The 22,643-nt window shown below is 26.1% G+C and overlaps 4 protein-coding genes across 4 annotated transcripts; 1 reads left to right on the top strand and 3 right to left on the bottom strand.

Moving 5' to 3' along the window:
- Positions 1-13,305: 13,305 nt before the first annotated feature.
- EAE97_008675 (uncharacterized protein) lies at positions 13,306-14,684 on the bottom strand (the record flags this gene model as incomplete). The annotated part of the gene is made up of 3 exons (XM_038879190.1): positions 13,306-13,702; positions 13,859-14,352; positions 14,460-14,684. 3 exons carry the CDS (start codon positions 14,682-14,684, stop codon positions 13,306-13,308), a joined length of 1,116 nt encoding a protein of 371 aa, XP_038730272.1.
- Positions 14,685-16,155: 1,471 nt separating this feature from the next.
- EAE97_008674 (uncharacterized protein) lies at positions 16,156-17,136 on the bottom strand (the record flags this gene model as incomplete). The annotated part of the gene is made up of 1 exon (XM_038879189.1): positions 16,156-17,136. One exon carries the CDS (start codon positions 17,134-17,136, stop codon positions 16,156-16,158), a length of 981 nt encoding a protein of 326 aa, XP_038730271.1.
- A 1,314-nt stretch (positions 17,137-18,450) lies between these two features.
- Positions 18,451-19,885, top strand: EAE97_008673 (uncharacterized protein; the record flags this gene model as incomplete). The annotated part of the gene is made up of 3 exons (XM_038879188.1): positions 18,451-18,529; positions 18,730-18,909; positions 19,011-19,885. The coding sequence occupies 3 exons, from the start codon at positions 18,451-18,453 to the stop codon at positions 19,883-19,885; spliced, it is 1,134 nt and encodes a 377-aa protein (XP_038730270.1).
- Positions 19,886-20,038: 153 nt separating this feature from the next.
- EAE97_008672 (uncharacterized protein) lies at positions 20,039-22,534 on the bottom strand. Its single transcript, XM_038879187.1, has 2 exons — positions 20,436-22,534; positions 20,039-20,372 (listed from the first exon to the last, which is right to left on the bottom strand). Exons 1-2 carry the CDS (start codon positions 20,772-20,774, stop codon positions 20,070-20,072), a joined length of 642 nt encoding a protein of 213 aa, XP_038730269.1. The 5' UTR covers positions 20,775-22,534; the 3' UTR covers positions 20,039-20,069.
- Positions 22,535-22,643: the final 109 nt, after the last annotated feature.

Here is a 22,643-nt window from a genome sequence, read left to right as displayed (position 1 = left end):
AAAAGCTTGAGTATATTGATTTATAAAACGATATAAAGAATTAAAGATATATTTTAATTATATTTATAATTTTTTAAAAAACTCTCTATAAGAATTCTAAACTTTTTGAAAAATGGTTTCGATTAATTACAAATATATAAGCGAAATATAGCATTTTAAATAGAGATTTCTATAATTTCAATAAAATAAACTTTATAATAAAAATTATATATATAGCAATAATTATTACTAATATTAAGAAATATAGCAGAAATAAATTAATATAGCTAGACAATCAAAAATGAATTATAATAATAATATATGGGAATAAAAAGAATAAAATTATTTCTTTATTTCTAATAATTCAAGGATAGATTTATTTTTTTAATTGATATATCAAAATCAATCTCTTTGTGAATTAAATTATCAAATCTATATCTAATAAATAAACAAATAATAAAACAAATTTAGAATAATTGATATATTTCGATAAGTATATTTAAAATCAAAAAAAGAATAAATATCGAATATTAATACTAAATAAGCATAAAAGCCATAAATCAATATTATTTCAAAACTATTATAAGAAAAATAATATTAAATATATATATTTATTATTATATTCAAGTTATTTAATTTAATTATTTGATATGAGTTATTTTAATAATTTAAAATATTTATATAGTAATTAAATTAATAGATTTATTAAGATACATATCAATTATATTTTGAAAATTAAATTCTTTATAGTTTTTAAAGCTATATATAAGAAATTAATTATTTTTAGAATATAAAATTAGAATATTAAGAAATAGGTTTAATTCTATTTAATTCTAAAATTATATTTTCGAAATTAAATATTCGAATTTATATATTTACCCTCTTTTTTTGTAATTTAAATTAATAGGTTTTTCAAATTCCTTATAATTTAATTGAAATTCTTTTTTAATTAATATTAATTAAATCTTGAATAATTTGTTATTAATTAAGCTTATTTATATTTATATTTGAAATTATATTAGTTTTAGTTAAAGGTATAGAGTAATTAGCTTATAAAAACATATTTTTGAATATAGAGATTTATATATTTTGAGTAGTAAATAAAATATTAAATAAGTGTCAATATATAAAAAAAACCTAATTATATTAAAAAAAAGTATTTATTAAAAAAAAGTATTTATTAAAAAAAAGTATTTATTAAAAAAAAGTATTTATTAAAAAAAAGTATTTATAAAAAAAAAGTATTTATTAAATAAAAAGCTTTTGATATATTATCTTAGTAAAAAATTAATATTTAAATTTAATATAATAAATATTAAAAAAAGAATAAATTTAATAAAAAAACATTTTTTATTCAATATTATAATAAATATGGAAAAATAGATTATAATATAAGAATCTATTAAAATAATATAATAGATTTTAGATTATTAAATTCTAAATAGTTTTAATTAATTAATTTAATTATTATTAAATAATATGAGTTTGAAAGTCTAAATTGAGGTAAAAGTGGTGTACACACTAATATAATACACACACTAATAAACTATGTTATTTATTTAATATTATAATATTGTTTTTATTAAATTATATTATTTATGTTATTACAATAAATTAAAAAATACTTTAAGTTAATATATAATTATAATATATACTTTATAAGCTTATTATATAATATATTAATTATACATAAAAATATATTTTTGGATTTTGTTATATATTTCATAAATATTTATAAATTCTATGGAAATAAATTGTAGATTTTTATATTACTTCTATTAATCAAAATAAATATTATTTTCTTTAAATATAAAAGTGATATTATTAAATTTCAATGGATAATCCAGAGTTAGTTTTTCTTAATTCTTAATTATAAAATGAATCTATTTGAATCACTTATTCTTAGTTTATATAAATATATTATTCCTAATAATAAATATATTATTTATTTGAAATCCTATAATACTAAATTCAATTCTCTTATTATTAATATACAAAAGATAAGAATTATATATAAATTACTATATTTTAAGCTTTTTATAATAATAAATATGATATATTCTAAATTAATAATTTTCTATATTTAGAATATTATATAATAATTTAATAATAAATAGAATGTATTAATTAGCAAATTTATTTCTTTTAGAATATAAATATAAAAAAAATATATTGAATTTATATTTCGAATATATATATTATATTATTTTTTTAAATATTTATAGCTAATAAAATTAAAATGTATTAATATAATTATTTTATTAATATTATTATATATTTAAATAATTAATTTTGATTTATAAAATTTAATATTTATATCTTTATTCTTAATTTTATTAATAAATTATAATTTAAATATATATATTTTTAAAGAAATATTTAATAATAATATAATCTCGAATATATTTTTAACCATCAATTTATTAATTTCCTTTTTTCTAAATTCTTTATATATAATTGAATTTTTAAAATTAATAATAAAATAATTAAAATATTAATCTTATATATAAATCCAAATTTGAAATATACTTATTTATAGAAAAGATATTAATATAAATATTTAATTATTTTTGAATAAATCCAAAAAAAGCTTTTTAAGATTTGTAATATATATAATAAATGTATAAAAAATATATAAAGAATAAATAATCAAATTTTACTAGATTTTAATAAAATTATTTTATATTTATTAAAATAATCTGAAATATAATTGATTTAATTAATTTAATCAATTTAATTAATTTAATTGATTTAATAGTAAGACTTTATTAATATAGATTTGAATCTTATAAATTTATAAAATAGATTGAGTATATATATCTTATTATTTATATTAAATAATAGGAATAATTCTTTTTATTTATTAAAAGCTATTTTATAATTATTTTTTTAAATTAAAAATAATATTATTTAATAACAAATTATAAAATATAGTTGTAAAGAAACTATTATATATATTTAAAGCTTTTTGTATATATATAAAACTATAAAATTTGTAAACCTTTATTATAACTTTAGAGATTATAATAATTCATTATTAAATAATAAATATTAAAAGATTATTCTCAATAATACAAGGGAATATACTAAAAACAAATAATATAGATATTAAACTATTAAATTTAATAATATTATTAATAATTTTTATAGTTAATCGAAATATAATTGCTTTATTAATATCTAAATTATAAATTTTATTATAAATAATTTTATAAGATTTTTATAATAATATATAAAATCTCTTAATAATATTAATAGAATAATATATTTCTACAAAAATTGTTTTTATTTGAATAAATATTAATATAATATATTATTATAATTCTTTTTTGATCAAATTAATATTAATATTATAAATAATATATTTTAATAATTCAATATATATATTGATTTAGTATTTATAAAATTTGTTTTATATATATTTTATAAATATATTATTTACTTATTGAATGATTTGAAAATATATTACTTTATTAATAATATATAAAATAAGATTATCTTTGATATAAAATATATTAATAAATATTATATAATTGAATTCAAAATTCTTATTGAATAAAAAGAATTTGAATTTATTAAATGATTTATTATAAATTATTTAATAATAATAAAACTTAATAAATTATTTAACTATTTTAAAATCTTCATTATTTATAGTAAATACTTTAATTGTTAATATATAAATACTTATAATATTATTAAAATTAGTTATTATTAAAAAATTATTATAAGTATTTATTAATATAAAGAATATTTTCAATTTTTTTTTTGAAATTGTTTATATTAATAAAATTGTTAAAAGGAATAGAAGTTACTGGTGCTAAGCACGTGTAGTGATTAGTAATACAGTTACCTAAACGGGCTAGATTAGATGAATTATAGACAGGCATATTGATCCTTTTATATAATATTATAAAAGAATTAATATATTTATACACAAAACTATATAATTAATATAGAGATCTCTTTTATTTAATTTTTTAATAGGTTATGAGATCTGATTAGCATGACCTTTGAATATAATTAACGCAATTATTATTATAATCCAATTTATAGAATTGAAAAGTATATAGTATTATTCTACAACCAGTACATAATACTATAATCATTATTATTATTAATTTGTGGAGTTAAAAAAGTATGCAATATTATTTACAAATAAATATATATGTAGTATAATAGAAAGTATATGGTATTAATTGTATTTATATTTATAATTTATATAAACCTATTTATATAGAAAAAGGGGAAGAAAATCTTATAAATTTTTTATATAGATATCAAAATGAATAAAACCAAAGAGCAAATAAAAAGTATTCTGAATTTTATTTAAAAGATTTATAATCAATAATTTCGATAAATGAAAATATAATTAAAAGGAAAGAATTGGTTTTATATAATTGAGTTTATATTGCAAGAGTATACTAAGATTAGAGAAATTGAAATAAAAGTTAATAATACTAAAGTTTTTTTAATCCTTAAAGAAAGCAAAATTGTGAATATTAGATTTAATCTAAATAAGAAGGCCAAATATTTGAAAGATGAAGCTAATATATTATTATATATATACAAATTATTCAATAATAATAATAAAGCATTTGTTAATAAATACAATATAATACAAATATTATAAAACTATCTGAAATCAAAATACTCAAAAATTAATAATATTATAACTAATTTATATTTAATAATAATTCAAATATTCATCTTTAAATTTATTAATTATCTAGAAATAATTGTTATTAAAGCCTAAAATAAATTAAAAAAATATTAATGTAAGTTTAATATTGCTAATTCTATATTTAAGGATTTATATAAAAACAAAGTTTTATTTTTAATTCTGACTAAAAGTTTTTTAAACAAATATCAAATAACAATTAATACTATAAGTATTTAAAATATATTAGTAATAGAAAATAAAATCGAATATCTCATTATTAAAGAATTTAGTATTTAAGAAATAGAATAAGCCTATATTACTAATAAAAAGTATATAATCTCAAATCAATAAAAAAATAATAAAGAATTAAATCCATTAATATAACAAAATCAAAAGAAAATAGTTAATATTTATGCTTATTATTTCTATAAACAAAAGAATTATTTTCTATATGATTACAAAGATTTCGCATTTGCATAAACTTTGATTTGTAAATATTATAAAGCTTAATAATAAAAAACAATATTTAAAAAAACAATTAAAATATTATTTTTTAAGAAAAAGAGTAATCAAATTTACCTTACAAATAATGAAAATCTTTCAATTAATCTCAATTCATCAAAAAACAAAGAAGAATCTAATAATGAAAAATATCATATCTCTAAAGAATTTATTTATAAAATCACCCCTTCTTATTAATACACAAATACTAATGTTTCCTTATATATATCTAACCAACTTTTCTTTTTTAAAGATATTAAGAAGATAAAGAGAAAGATAATAAAAGTTGATGGGAAAATTATATACTATAATCAAATAAATACTATTATAATAAAACTAGAAAATAATAGTATAATTTTACTTTCAAAAATATTATATATACTGAAACTAGGAATCAATCTTTTCTCTAATAAAAAGATTTATGAAATTAGATTTAAAAGCAAATTCAATTTAGATTATATATATTTTTAAAAAAATGGAATAAATATTATTAAAACAAAAATGAATAAAGAAATTTATATAATTTTAAATATTACAAAAAAATATAAAAATATTGTTCTATAAAATATAAAGATTATTAATAATATTGAGTCAAATAAGATTACTCTAGATATTTCTTTAGATAAAATTAAAAAGGATCTAAAAACTTATCTATTATAATATAAACAATTCAACCATTTTAATCCAAAGAAAATACAGAATCTCCATAAAATTATAATATTAGAAAAACTAATTAAAATTCTATTTAAAATCCTTATATACAAAATATATATATTTATCAAAATAAAGAATTTAATTCCGAAATAATTCAGTTTTTATAAAACGAAAAGATTAGAGCTTATTCATTTCAATATTGCTGGCCTATTTCCAAAATTCTTATAAGGAAATCACTATTTTCTATTGATTATAAACAGCTGAACAAAAATAAATTGGATTTTGATTTTGAAAATAAAAAATAAAACTATATTAAGATTAAAGAAATAGAAAATTAAATTAGAATTTGATATTAATAATAAGATAGTAGCTATCCAAACTAATAATATACTAAAGTTAATTCAAACTGTTAAAGAATAGAACTCTAGGATCCAATCAGAATTGACTATTATAGTATTATTTTATTAGAATAAAGTTATTAAGAGAAATATTAGTATTATTGAAGCCAATATAAAAATTATATTAAAAGAAACTGAATTACTATTAGAATTCTGGAATAAAGTTATTAAATATAATATATATTATAGAAATAAAACAAATATTAGACCAATTATCAACAATAGTATTATTAATTTAATTGAAATATTCATAAGATTAACCCCGAATATTAATTATTATAGAATATGGGGAAACAAATGTTATATATATATTAATCTAAAGATAATCTTAAAAAATTAATAATATAATAAATTACAAAATACAATTCAAATAAACATTTTTATAAAATATTTATATATAATTAATAAATATATTAGAATATATTTATTAAAGCTAGATTATATTATATAAGTAAATTAAATAATTATAAATAAATTCAAAAGAGAGAAAGACTTAGATTTGAGAATAAGAAATTTTATATTAAAACCTCAAGATATAAAGAATATTATTTCTAATAAAAAATCTAGAAATAAATTTTATAAAATATAAGAAATATAAGAATTTTTATTTAAATTCTTATAAAATATTGTTATTTTTAAATCCCCGAAAGTTGTAATTCTTAATATATTCAAAGTTAATAATATTCAAAAATTTAATAAAAATAATAAAAAAAATATTATAGAAATCAATCTATTTATAAAACTGATTTTATTTCTAGAAACAAAAAAGATAGAGATATTAAATATAATATCTGAAATCAATAAATCTTTAATAGAAACTCTAATTATATTTATAAATATAGATTTTTTTAAAAAATATTTTTTTCAAAAATATAAATAAGATAATAATAAATTAAATGAATATATTCAAAAATTGATAAAAGTAATAATAATAATACTCTTAACAAACCCAGATGGAAATATTATCGAATATGTTATAATTTTTATACTCCTTATATTAAGGGTCGATTTAAATATTAAAATAAAAGTGTTTGAAAATATTTAAATGATTTTGGGAAGCTTTATAAATAAGGATATAGTTTTCTTTATAGAACAGATTTTAGAAATCCTTATTTCTATTATATATAATTAGGCAATCTCAAATTCTAAATATAATAAAAAATAGAAGTAAGCTGTTTAAGAGGAAATCAGTTTATTAATCAAAAATAGTATTTGGGAAGAGTATATTTTATTGAAAGGAGGGAATCTTATTTTAACAAAATAGGTATTTACAATAAAGATAAAGAATAATAAAATTGAGAGATTCAAAGTATAATTAATAGTAAAAGATTTTAATTAAGTTTTTAGAAAAGATTATAATAAAATCTTTGTTTTTATAATACAATTTGATATACTTTACTTAATTTTAATAATTATTGTAAAGAAAAACTTGAAATACTAGCATTTCGATATAAAGAATACTTTTATAAAATTCCATTTCAAGAAAAAGATATATTTTATATTATTTCAAAAAGTTAATATATTAAATAAATATGTTTTATATATATTACAAAGTTTATATAATCTTAAATAAATTAAATAAAATTGGAATCAATTTTTAAAATCTAAATTAATTAATTAAAGCTTTATTTAAAGTTTATCGATTTATATTTATATATTTATACTATTCGATAATTCAATTTATTAATTTATATTAATAATATAATTACCTTCTCGATTTAAAAGATTAATTCAATTAATTCTTTATAATACTCTTCTTATATTTTCATATTAAAAACCTAAAGAAAATTAGCAAAATTCTAGGTATTAAGATTATAAGAAATTGAATAAATAGATCACTTATATTAAACCAAAAAGAATATTTAAAAATTATGCTTATAAAATTCGAAATTTTATATATTTAGTATTATATTAAAAAGATATTTATTATTGATTACTTATATTTACAACCAATTATAAAAAACAATAAATTAATCAATATTATCAAATATCAATAAACTATAGATAGCCTTATTTATTTAATAATATATACAAAACCAAACATCTCTTTCGTATTAGACCAACTATTATAATATATAACAAAGTTAGCGAAATATCATAAAATAAAAATAAAGAATTTAATATAATATCTAAAAACTATAATCACTTAGAAACTTAAATATAAACCTAAAGAAATATAATATTAAATTATAAAGGAATATAACCTATTAGTAAATACTATAAAAATCTTTATTAATATAAACTAAATAAATAATTAATATAATCAAAAAAGTATTTTTAGAGGAATTATTATATTCTATAAAAAACCAATATTATAAACTAATAAAAAGCAGAATTCAATAACAATATTGAATACTAAATCCGAATATATATCAATAATAATATTCATTAAGCAAAGAAAATGATTAATTTAAATACTCAGAAATCTTAAAAAAGCAGAATATATATCTATACACAAAAATATTATTCAATTACTAAACAATAACCAAAAAATAATAACTTTATTGAGAATCTATATCTATATAAATAATCAAAGTATATTGATATATACTATTATTTTATTAAAAATCTTATTAAAAAAAAAAAGATAATAATTAATTACATTAATATATTAGATATAATAGTAAATAGAATAACTAACTCTCTAGCAAAAGTAATATTCAAAAGATTCAAGGATATATTAGAATTGAGATTATAAAAATACAAAAGATTAGAAGATCAAAAATAATAACTCTAATAAAGGAATATTAAAAGAAATAGAAATTATTAGTGTTAAGTATATATAATAATTAATAATACAGTTATCTAAACAGGCTAGATTAGATAAATTATAAACAGGTATATTAATCCCTTTATATAATACTATGGGAGGATTAATATGCTTACACGCGGACTATATAGTCAATATAGAGGCCTCTTCTACTCAATCTTTTATAAAGAATTAATTATATTATGATTATTATTATTTATTATTATTATTATTATTATTATATATATTCTTATTATTTTATTATATTATATTATTATTATTATTATTATTATTATTTATTATTATTTATTATTATTATTATATTATTATTATTATATTATTATTTCTTATTATTATTATTATATATTATTATTATTATTATCTTATTATATTATTATTATTATTATTATTATTATTATTATTCTTATATTATTATTATTTGATTATTTTTTTGTTTATTATTAATAAGAAATTGATTATATTGTTTTATAAAGCTTTTATCATTAAGATTATTATATTTAATATAATAATTTATTTTAAATCAATTTCTTTTTTATATATATTTATAATATTTATAGTCCTTTTTCTTATAATTAGGAAAATAATAATTTTTCTTTTTCTATTAAATAATATAGAAAAAAATTATTAATCAATATATTAATTATAAGATTTTCAAAAAAAAGAATTTAAAGATTTTGAAGATTTATTATTATAAAAATATTAATTTATACGAAATTTCTTAATCAATATGATTTATTTAGAAATATTTTTTAAAAAATAATATATTAAAGAAAATATAAATTTATTATTATATTAAATATTTCTGAAAATTTATATTCGATTTTTTTTTAATATAGATTTTGAAAATAATATTGTTTTATTTGAAAAGTTATTTTAACATATTTAGATTCTTTAAAATTATTATTATATTTTATATAAATCTTAATATAAATCAAGAAGATTGTTTAGATTTATTTATAATATTCTTTAATTATATTTAAAAGTATAATCAAGAAAATTATATAATTATTTTAGATATCTAAATACTTTATAATAATATTTCTTAAATATAGAAATCTTTAAATTAAAAAAATCATTAATATCTTTATATCTATTATTATCTTTATAGATTTTTGAAAAATCAATAAAAATAATTTTGATTATATTAATTATTATTCTAATATTTTTGTAATTAAAATAATCAAAATAATTATAATTTCTATTATTTCTATTACTATTATTATCTTTACTACTATTATCATTTTTATTATTACCTTAATTATTTTTATTATCAGAATTATCTAAATTATTATTTTTATTATTAAATAATTTTATAAAAATATTCATTAATAAATCTTTATTAAATTTCAATAAAATTAAATAACTAATTATATTATTATTCAAAAGTTCAACAAAAGAATCGGTAGAGGATTTAGTTTGAGTTTTTATATTAAATCTAATAAGAAAATTAACTCATTTTATAAATATAAAAGATTATATTTTGTTAATCTAATATTCTAAAAGTTATTCCTTAATTTAATCATAACATTTTTTATACAAAAATATCCTAATAAAAGTATTCTTAATATTCAAATTAAAATCAATATATATCCTATAATATTATAAAAATCTCCAGAAATCATATAATATTAATTTATTATCATTTTTAATCTAAAATTATTAAATAATTTCAAAATTATATATAATTATTTTTTAAAGAAATATATTAATGATTTTTGTTTTGAATATATAATAATTCTAAATTAAAAATAATTATTAATATAATATTTAATTACAAATTGAAATATAAACTCTTTATGAAATTATTTAATTATAAAGAAATCCTTTAAAAATTTTTTTCTAGAAATCTTCTTTAAATTTTATATTTCTTAAATTATCTTTTTTTTATTCTAGAGAACTTTGGTTTTTAGAAGTATAATTTTATTATAATAAAAGTGAAAAAAAGCATTATTTAATTCTTTATAGAACTTATAATTATTATCTTATAATAAATTGATATTAGTAATATTGTTATAAACTCCTATAATTGTAGGTATAAATAGATTAGATTATTTATTTAATAAATTTATTCGAAATATTATAAAATTAATAATAGAAATAAAAGAATAAAAATAAAAAAAATATTTTAAATAATTAATTTTTGAAATAATTTATAATATTATTAATTAGTATTGATTTAAAAAAAATATGGAAAATATAATATCTATATATTTATAGGTTTTATATATCTAATTATATTTTATCTAAAGAATTAGCTATATAGAAAAGTAATAGACCTTATATAAATATTATTGAAAAAGCTAATCTCTTTTGTATTCACTTAAACCCTTTGATATAATAGCTATTATATTAAAGTCATTCCTTTGAAGTCATTCCTTTAAAGTGAATACCCTTATTCGCACATTTTGTTTCATTGTTTATAACTTTATTTATATTTGAATGATATTATTACGATCAACTGGCGTAGGGTTTTCGGAGGCACGTGATATCGGCTCTATAGGCCTACTCCGAGTCGACACCAATTTATATACGATTAGAATTATATAGGATTCTTATAGTTCAGAAAGAATAATGAAAAGTCTTTGTGTTATATTACATCTAACTGATTTACTACTATTATCCACTCTAACAGATGTAATTTAGAATGAACTAGATTATATAAGAAAGCGAATTAGATATCCTTCATCTAAGCTCGATATAAATATGTTTTTATAATTTTAATATGACTGATGTTGGAAGTTGTGGCACGTGCGCTACGCTACTGTGCATATATCACTTCCACTTCGTAGTTAGATTTTACCTTAGTACAATTAATCTACATAGTTAATAATATATACATTCCACTGGCCTGCTCCTTTATTGTGAACAACTAATGTCAACATTTTATTTAGTAAAATATTATATAGATGTTAGACAATACAATAGAAACATTAAAGTTTCCTTTAAATTTCTATTTTTATTCAATAAAAATTATCGTTTGATCTTTAAAACTTATAATAATATAAGAATGTTATTCTCAATCATCTTTTCATGATATTAACATCATGTTATATTATATCAAGTATCGAATTCAATGACTAAAGACTGAAAACTTAAAATTAAAATATCTAAATTATTTTCTTATAAAATCTCGTTTACTATAATTTGTATTATGATTAATATAATGATTGTTTATTAGATACTTTATATTTAAAGTAATTCTGAAATATCTATTATTCTTATTATTCTTATTATTCTTATTATTCTTATTATTCTTATTATTCTTATTCTTCTTATTCTTCTTATTCTTCTTATTCTTCTTATTCTTTAATCGAAATGAATTGATTTGAAAAAATTTCGTACTTTTAATCAACAAATTCTTTTTCAAATACTTTTTTATTTACAAAATGGAAACTTTATATCATCCTAAGTAATTTTTTCTTGAATAAAAAAATAGAGAATTTTATAGAATTTTGACATTATTAATAGACCTAATAGAGAAGAGAGAGACTTATTCATTTATATAGATCATTAATTATTCATTAAAAATGCCTTGTAGATATACTAAGACTAGAGATTTAAAAGTTATAATCTTTAAAAGGAATCGTTTTTGTATATTTTTAATATTCTATATTAATTTCAAAATTACTATTAAAGAATCGAATAACAAATCAAAGTCTATAATACTTCAGAAAGGATTCTTTTAAATTTGACTCTAACTATACTATACTGTCTTTAAAATTTCATTTTTTATATGTAACTAAACGTATTGTAACTTTGAATTATTTTAAGAGAATATCTACAAGCTCCCGAGTCTCTTATCTTTCCAAAAATATTAATTTGGTTGTAATCTTAAAATGTTAAAAAGCAATCAACTAATAATTAAATTAATAGTTTAATCAAAAGCTAGTATATGAATTTAAGTTTATAATGATTATTATTCTTAATCAAGCTATTATATCATGATATAATCATATAACTAAAGATTTACATAGGTTATAATTATACGATCTTGTTTATTATTATATTTAATCAATTTACAATCAAGAACTATATTTTTATACAAAGAATATCTTAAAATTCAATTGAACGTCGATTCTTTGATTGAATCTTAATTTTAAAACTAAAATTACAAACCGACGTCGAGCTAGTTAGGTCGCTTAAACAAGCCTCCTTTTATGAAATTTCTTGTTTTTGTATACATACAGTACTAATAGTCTCAGACAGTAAGATTACTAAGGAGGTATACTCAGTACTTCACCTTCAAGTAATTCGTACACTTATTGTATTTTACTATTGATTCAACTAGCCAGAAGTTGTTACTTCGTACTATATCTCACAATTGACATTCGATGTGAATCTTAATCTTCGGTTAGAAATGCCCACCCCTCTCTCGTACACCACTCCCTGTTCCTCTCCCAGCCGTTGACTACCAAATCTCGACCCAACTCCACACACGCCTCTACTTGTTCCATTGATCCCCAACCTGCAGTCCTGGATCCCCAGCATATTAAGTGACATCCAATGTAGATCAACATCCTCCATCGCTTATCCTCCTCAATTAGTCCATAGCCTTTTATGAATGCAATAAGAAGTTCTTTTCCTGCCGGAATTGATTTGAAAAATGTGAGCATGTACAGTTCCGCGCACATCTGAGCTAGGTCAAAAATCGGGGTCGATAGATGCGAAAGTTCGTGGTCAGTTATGAAGATGGCTGCTGGTGTGCTGGGGTACAGGAGTGTGTCGGGCAAAAGAACACTACATCGATAATCAGTGACTGATGTTTCATGTAATACGTCTACACTCTCTGAACACTCAATAGCACTCTTTAATCTTGGGCCAGCTGTCGATATATTGAACCTGACACTCTTATGATAAATTTGACATAATATGAGGCTCAACGAAGAAACTTACTTTCCACACCAAAAATCCCCGTGAATTAGCTCCCTAGTTCCCTCCGTACCCCCATTTATCCATGCCAGCATTTCCTTCTCCACATTTTCAAACACAATTCTACTCCCTCCTAGAATGTTTGGGAAGCTATCAATCATCGTGACTAGATTCGTGTAATTGATTGCCAGCTTCAGAGTTCTCATAGTATGGTTGCCCTCCATGACTTCTCGAACTTCACTCTGTGCTGGAGAGTTGGCCCAGCTATGGAATTTTTTAAGCCAGTTTCCAAGTGAGTAGCCGATAACAGAGGCGGTTGAAGGAGTTATAGCAGTGTGGTATTTTAGAATGTAAGACTTGAGGTTTGTGCAATTTGGAGAGGGATGATGGGTGTGGACCTGTGTATTGGTGCTAGCGTCATAATGGAGGAGTTTGGGGGTAGAGATTGTGATGTTATTGTAAGAAACGGACTGAGCCGGGAAAGCTGTAAGGTATTTGAGAATTTGAGATTCATAGAACTGTGATCAAGTTAGAAGTCTAAGGGTTTTGTAATCGAAGCGACAGATAAAAAGAAAATGATCCATTGTTTGACTCGAACATAGAATAGGAGATGACAACAACTGACAGTTCGTGTAGTAGTTAGTTTGTAATTTTTGTTGGAAAATAAATGAGGCTCAGTGTGCTTGATTATCACAACTATGGTACCATCAGGAAGAGTTTCCATTAAAGTTCCATGGTAAACATAATTTGAACTACCCCCAGAAAGTGGTATGAGGCTCTTGCAGGCATACGGTGTCGCTGCGAGTGACTCTTGTACCAGTTTCGCAACGGCATCCTGAAATTCGGCCATGCTTTTCGCTTGAAAGGAATATTCTGCCTTTCTATTGAGACTTCGTGGTGATTCTGTAAACTTTTGCCCAAAAATTATCACACGTTCTGATAGTCCAATTTAGTCGGAGGTAAGATCATAAAATTCATCACGTGTGACTTCATGAGTCACACCGAGAGACTTTGGATAGGTACGCCTGGTGTTCGCTAAGCACTTGAACCAATTAACACGGTGATGGTGTGCAACTTCGAGAAATTCTCATCGTAACCTCTCGAACTCAATCGAATAAGCATGTAACTGTACGATATGCAAAGCTGTCCATGAACATCAGAATAATTTCATAATGTTCAGTTGTAAAGCGCTTGCACCACGAATGACCCACATTGTCGGATCAATACTTCCGAATCTTCAATTGATGTACTCGAGTATAACTTCAACCAGTACTCTTTTATCTCAACGAATATACACCAATCAGAGTCCAGCTATGCGTTAAACTGAAGCACAAGTTTGTGTCAATCTCGCCGATGACAGTACGTGAACCTTCCAAGTGGGGCGGAAAGGATCAAACATGAAAGTGTCAAGTTTGCAGATTTGAGAAACTACAGACAGTTGGTTGCATTATACAGATACGATCTTGGGATGTTGCTACTCACCAATTGTTTTTTCACCTTAAAGGGGACAATGAGAAGATAGTTCCTGACAGGTTTCCCAAAGCCGGAAAGGAAACGTCACATTGACTAAAGCAATACCAGTAATTTTGCAAAGATCATGGTCAATACCGTCTTATCTCTTCTCTCAATTGAGTATCCGATCCAATGTGATCTGCATCCTGCGCACATGTCTCTGTCTTCAAGGATACGCGACGCAACGAACAATCACTGAAGAGTCAAAAAGCTAATTTCGAGTTGTGCTTTTCGAAAGGACGCCCAGCTGTCTCTACCGGAGCAGTCATCTCATATCTCACTGGGAAAAGTCATGGGAGCTGCGAATATGAGCTCTTGGTGAGCTTCAAATATCATTGAAATAATCAATCGATGAAGCAAATGACTCTTGCAGACCCAGAGAAGAAGCCAACAAACCTTCAATACCACCGAAGAAGCCTATCTGAAGACCAATTTATCTCATTACTTTCTCCTTGGCTATTAATCGTTTTTCAGGTGTTGTTAGCGATATAGTCTATATTTGCCTTCAATGTACTCACTTTCAGTTGGAATTTCCGACCTTTAATTAGGTATTGTTACGGAAGCCTCACTCTGAAGGTTCATTATCACACATGCATGTTTAGATAATTGTTATATTATCTTTGGAGATGATTTGGTAACTATAAAAACAACCACTGCTTCTAGCGTGTCCTCCCTGCTGATGATGTATTTCCCCGTCAATGAATCAGTTCCCCCATTGATTCAACAGTCTATCGCAGCCAAAACTTAAAAATAGTATGCAGTTGTTAAAATTTCCCAACCTGCAATAGAAGGAAGGTCCAATCTTCCGTTCAAGCCGGACGAGAATAGCCTAGCACAGATCGAATCCACGGGGAATGTCCCCATTCATTTCCTATGCGAGAAAATCGCCTGATTTCACCAACTTCTAGGTCCTTCTCCTGCACCAACACTAAAGGTAGGCCATGCAGCTCCAGATAAGTCTGGCACCAACAAATATTCCAGAACCTTTTGAAACTGTCGGTCCGGCGTTGAGCGTCTTCATTCAGTGCATATGACTTCATGGATAAGGATAGATCACTGCATACTTTGGTGCCGATAGTCCTATAACCCGCAAGATATCCAGACATACCAATAGGCAGTTCATCTGTTTCCCTAGTACAATTTGCAGATAACAGATGCGTCAAATTTGGCATTTTCTCGACGATCGTGTTGCAGAGATATGGGCATGGTCTTGGATGAGGGCCAAAGATTGACTTGACCAGTCCAGGTATCATAGCAATTGCATCAAGATTTTCAAGGTTGCAAGCACTGTTGATGAAGCTTTCAAACCTTTTAGCTGGCAGCTTAGTAGGTTGGGTTCTATCGTAGATATTTGTCAATAAGAGAGGTATATCAAATCCGAATCTAAAGTAAATCCGGCCATTTTCGTTCGTGGTGCCGAAAGATAACGAGTAGAATCTCAATGCCTCAATTCTAGAGACACTACAAATGTGTAAGGCTATTGGAACTGAACTGGTACTCTGGCAAACTTGGGTGATATCATCATATGATATGGGGATAACCCTTGGATCGGGGAGTGTGCATATCCAGATCTTGCGCTGAATTTCAAGGGGAAATCTCGAAAACTGAGGGAAGCCCTGTTGCTCAAGTTTGTAATTGACAAGCATATTATTGAGGTGATTTTCGACAGAAGAAAAGTTTGATAGATCACTGACCGAGGAAGGGGTGAAGGTGACGTTAAAGGTGGCAGCAAATGCTGTCGAAGTTATTCCTGGGTTGGGCAATGTTTGCAATGGTGATTTCGGAGCCATAGTAAGTATTTTTGGGAGTTCTATCCAAAAATTACTTAGAATTGTATCAAAAGCAGTTGCAGACGGGCGTTTAAGTACCTTTATAAGAGTACTTTTCTCTAACTTGCTGTAGCAAAATGCTTTCAATAGACATGGTGACAAGTGAACGAGAAGTATCTGTTAACGTTAGAATCAAATAGAAAGGTCAAGAAACAACTACCTGCTCTTCCAGGAGTATCTTTCTTTGACCTGCTGTAGTAGAAATTGCTTGATAGGATCCATATCCATGATCCCCTACAGTACCTGGTGTACTGTCTGACTTATTACTAGCCGTCTAAAAGTTGAACCAAGCAATGGATAGTATCTCAACTAAGAATGAGGTAATTATAGATTGTTGCTAGCCATGGGAAATTTGTGGTAGCTATTCATTTTCAACATTCCAGACCCCGCTAGAAGCTGAACGACGAAGAATTGATATATTCACAGAATTCGGAACTCTCATGGTTACAACCACTTACCGCGCAAGTGAATATTGCAGTTCGTATGATTCAATACTCGGTATCTGCACGTTGAGTGGAGCTGTGGCACATAATTCCTCGTAGAAAGTATACCGTTTGTTCTGATTCGATGGTAGGGAAGCCTGTTGATCAAATTGCAACTTTTGCTTAGCCTGAATCTAGCTGAGTAATATGGTGCTATTCGGTGCCTACCGGAAAGAAGAGGAATGGAAAGATCTGGACTTGGTTGATGCCACAGGGATTTCGGGAGAAGGGTATCGTGCTTCGCAGGACAAAACAATAATACAGTGGGATAATCTAATAATAATTCACTATGAATCGAAGAATACAAACTTGGGAACCTCCTCGAATCCTCATCTGAAGTAAAGAGGAGCAAAGAACGGAAAGAAAAATGTGAGTCTGAATCAATTCAAAGGAATATTTTGTCTCTTTGATACATCAAATGATTGACCAATTGATCAATAAATTGTCTTACCTTAATGTTTTTTGATCAATATCAATCCACAGTAATTGTGTTTTTAACTGGACAGGCTCCCGTAAGTGGAACGTGGAAGGTTTCAAATGAATGTTGAAGGCCTTTGGGAAAAGGATTTCTTTCAACTGCTTGCTGATGAAATTCCCTTCTCTTTAATAGCCCGGGCTTTGCGGCCTCTCCTTCTTTCTTGATGGATATATTTCTTCGTCTTATTCTGTTTCATTACAACTTCGAGTTCGGATGACGGGGGGGCAGAAGTTCCCTATCGCTGCACAAGTGCATACTGTACAATAATTCAGTCAATGGTATTTCTGCTGGTGAAAGGGAAACCATAAAACTTTCATGGAATCTATGCACTTGTCACGTTATGTTCCTCTCCCCAGAGCCAAATTGAAATGGCAAGAGAAACCTTTGGGTTGTGGTGAAAATCCGATTTTCGCTATCTAGGTGCAAAAGTTGGAAACGGACCTCAACGGGAAGGCACGATATAGATGTGATTGTACCTTCATTCTTATATCATTGATTGTTATCTCAACATTTGTCCATCATCAGATACAACCTCGTACCTTTAATCACGTCAATTTTCCTTCGTCTCACAAAGACATCTCTCTCTCACCATAGATTTCCAGGCGTACAGCGACAAAGCACCCATACAAATACCGATGCTCAAGCTGAAGCATCATTCCGCATTCTTCTGGGAGGAAGGAAGTATTGAGCAGAGAGGGTTTACTAAGGAAGAGATGTTATCACTACAACTCATTGAAGCGGTGACGAAAAAGGCCGCCTGGCTGTTTGGAATAGGTTCGGCTTAATCCACTTCTGCATATATGTACGAGCATTAACTAAAAGTCAGATTTGGGGACACCGAGCACGATGTTACATGGCGCGGATTTGACTTTAAGTATATCTTGCGGACAAGATAGCGGATGCCCATATATATCGACAAACAAGAGAAGAAAAAGACAGCCGAGGCATATTTCTCAAGGACGCAGCGGTAGATGTATCTGAAGCTGAGATGGGGATTAAAAGCAAATTGACATGCGGTTTGTGTGAGCTGGATCCGACGGTTTCTATAAAGAACAGCGAAAGATCATGGGACAATCTTTCTGCGTTGTTGAAACACCAACATTCTGGGTTCCACGCTTCCAAACTGAGAAACGTACATGATACTATTCAGAGTCACGTAACCGAGCAAGACTTGACAATAGAGAAGACTGGTGGCAATAGCAAAACTACAGGCACGGTACCGCAACAGCTCGTCGGATTCAAAAATACAGATGTGTCTAGTAAAGGGAGAGCAGAAAACGGCACAGACAAGAGAAACCTCAAACCACCAAAACCAAGCAAAGACGACGACGCATGGTCCACACGGTTCAGAGACCCAGAGTACACGAATGAGGTTGAACGGCCTACTTTCAGCTTCTCAGAAGTAATCACTGATAGATGTATGGAGCAAAATCGAATGCCACAAGAAAACAACGAAGAATGCAATAGCGCTGTGCCGTCTAGTTATGCATATTCAAAATGTCTTGAGCAAGTTCCAACAGATCAGGAATTTTTATCGTCACTTGAGCAGGGCAAGACCTTTTACCCTATTCATGAGCTTGATAGGAATATATTTGGTGATTCTGCACCTAGGTCATCGACTGGCGAATTTGTTGAGCCAAATTTGATAAACTTCGAAGACTCAACGTCTGAAACCCGATCGAAAGAAGACTGCCAAGATCCTTGGATGCTATTCAGAGAAACTGGCGGTACGTTGTTGGATAGTGTATAGGAGAAGTTACAAAATCGCGGTTACCTTTCGCTTCAATGGTAATCGAGATAGATATGATGTAATTTTCGAGTTTTGAAGACTATGTATGATTTTACATCAATATCACTCTGCATAGAGGATGCTTCATATTGTAGCATAGATCAGTGACAAGTTATAATATTGTTCGCATATTTTTAACCAGGAATTACAAATCTTTCAGTGGAGCTTCACCCTTACCATCGCCATACTTCCTAACAGGTTCCTTTCCAGCAGTACTATCCTCTTTGAAAACTGCAACCTCATCACTGCTCATGTGTTTTGCAACTTGATCTGCCTGCCATTTCTTGAATGAAAAGCCCACACCTTCATGGCTGTAGTCTTTATCATTGGCTTGATCCTTGTGATACTTGACTCGTATGAAATCGCTGTGGACGGTTTCAGGATCAAGAGACAAAGTCACGAGTGCGTTTATTGTGGCGGTTTTTGGAATGATTTTGAAGGTCCATGACTATCCCATTGTTAGAATTTATTTAGACGTAAATCACGCTGTTCAGCAATGGTCATGGAATACCTGTTCGTTCTTGAATTGGATCACCTCATCATCGCTCCTTACAACCTGATACCCCTCGTTTTTACTATCTTTAAACAACTTTGGTAGCGCAAACCACTGTCCAGCCATCTTGTACCGATCATTGGCATACACAAACTGATCATCATAGACGCAATCGGGCGTGTACCGTTTGACACGCTCAATGGTAGGTTCGCAGCTATACAGAGCAATTATATCGTCGATGAGTGCTTGACGAGCGGGAGATAGAGGGATAGATTTGGAAGGGTCTGGGTGCCAATCTTCAGTTGAAGAGGTTTGGCGAACTTCGAAGTTCTCTCCAGGGGCTGTTGCGGTTGTCATGACTGTACGTGTGGGTGTGGGTGTGAGTGATTTTTGATTACTGTTCGGGTGAGTGTTCTGGAAGTGAGCACTGGATATAGATGATTGTCTAACAATGGAGAAGGAACATTGAGAGTAGTGGTTTATAGATATTCTTTACAACAGCTACGTATACCAAGTGCATGTAACGCCACCACTAGCTATGCATCCTCGTAAATCATGATGTCAACGTGAAGGAGTCGAACAAATGACGTACAGACAACTCCTTACCCGTGTCTCATGCAAACATTATGTTTCAGTCACCGAGTTGTTCATATGAGTTAGGCAGCATTTTAAGAGCCATTCGAAATAGATATTCGTGGAACCAGCGGAATACTCAATTCCAGAAGGTCGAAGTGTTGACGTAGTCCATTACTTGGGATGTGGGGTAAGCTCGGGGAAGTGGCGTTCGCTTAGACTCCCAGGTCTGAAAGTCCATGACAGGCCATATGATGAATCTGAATACAACGGATTGATGAACTCGATTCATAAGATCCTATAAAGAATTATTTAATATATAGCTTTGCTTTGTGTAAACAGACTTATCTCTGGAAATCCGAACATTAACGGCATCTACGCAAATTCGAGCGCCATGTTATTGAGATGTTCAGATGTGAACTCGAATTTAGAAGAATTGCGATGCTCGATCCCTCATTTTCATGCGGCCTCATATCCCCGTGTCATCATGGTATTTTTGAACTCCCAAAGAGTGATACCGTCTTCCAAGTGGAATCAAATCTGATAATATATATGTAATCAGTGGCAATCTAGTCCTCTCGCATAGGTACTGTATTTATGAAGTCTCATTCCCATCCTTTGATGGTAAATCCAGGTTAGGCTTTCTTCCCTTTACCCTTTTTCGAAATTATTCTCTTCTTAAATCATATTGATTTCCGTTCTCTTCTATTGTTGTCCGAAGTTGTGGTTCAATTCTGCCCCATAGAAGCTGAGCCGTTCATAGCACCATCCGACCCACTCTTTATTTCTTCCATCTTGCACCCGGCGCACAAGACAGGAGTGCAAGCTTTATGTCTCAAGAGCTGACGGCTAAGAGATGATGGGAGATTATCGGCAAGGATGCAGCAATTTGAACAACCCGCTTTACGATCTGAGGGAGAGCATGAAGGAGTAAAGAGTGAGTTTTTGCGATAGTGGAAAAGAGAGGAGAGTATAATGGGATCGGTGACTGATGGAAAAGTATAGCCTTTCGTGACTTTGGTCATGGGGAAGTTGCGGAGCCTCCTGTTGTGTGCATCTTGTGAGCGGAGATAAATTGTCACCATGGCGGGGAGTTCGTGACATGTCTCTAGCCATTTGGCCCGATCAACGACCCTTTCAGGAAGATTGAGGAAAGTTGATGTTTTCTGCCATTCAAATTATGACTCCATAATAAAATACCACCAACTCTTTGTTTCGAAGTTACTCCTCGGATATCCATCTCACTCAATCATCCCAACTTCAGAAAGGGAAGACGAGAGAAATAATCAAAACCTTCACGCTGACCATCATCCCTGCAAATGAAATACAATTTCATTTGCCAATTATACGACTATGGTTCATACTTTGAGCACTGCAATACCTTCAATACTTATCTTCGCCCCTCTTCCGCGACAATTACATCCAAGCAGATGGCGGTACTGTCTGTGCCACTCTGTAGGTAAACATCGAATCCAAGCGCATGTTAGGTATATGGATCAGAGTACGTACGTCGGTTTATGCTTTTATCCTGATCACCACAACAGCAATCAAGCACTTCGACTTGGCTGAAGCGGAACGATCGAATATACGAAAAATTCACATTTGAAAAGAGTAATCAACTATGATCGCATTTCATGCAGGCTGTGTGGATAC

The sequence above is a fragment of the Botrytis byssoidea genome (genome assembly GCF_014898295.1).
Source record: "Botrytis byssoidea strain MUCL 94 chromosome Unknown BBYS_018, whole genome shotgun sequence".
NCBI lineage: Eukaryota > Fungi > Ascomycota > Leotiomycetes > Helotiales > Sclerotiniaceae > Botrytis > Botrytis byssoidea.
The sequence above is the reverse complement of the archived record's forward strand: the minus strand, read 5'-3'. Positions and strand labels throughout refer to the sequence as shown.

Coding starts and splice junctions, on each gene's coding strand:
- EAE97_008672 (XM_038879187.1), bottom strand. CDS start 20,774: ATGACAACCGCAACAGCCCCTGGAGAGAACTTCGAAGTTCGCCAAACC. Junction 20,373..20,435: donor TCCAATTCAAGAACGAACAG/GTATTCCATGAC, acceptor ACAATGGGATAG/TCATGGACCTTCAAAATCAT.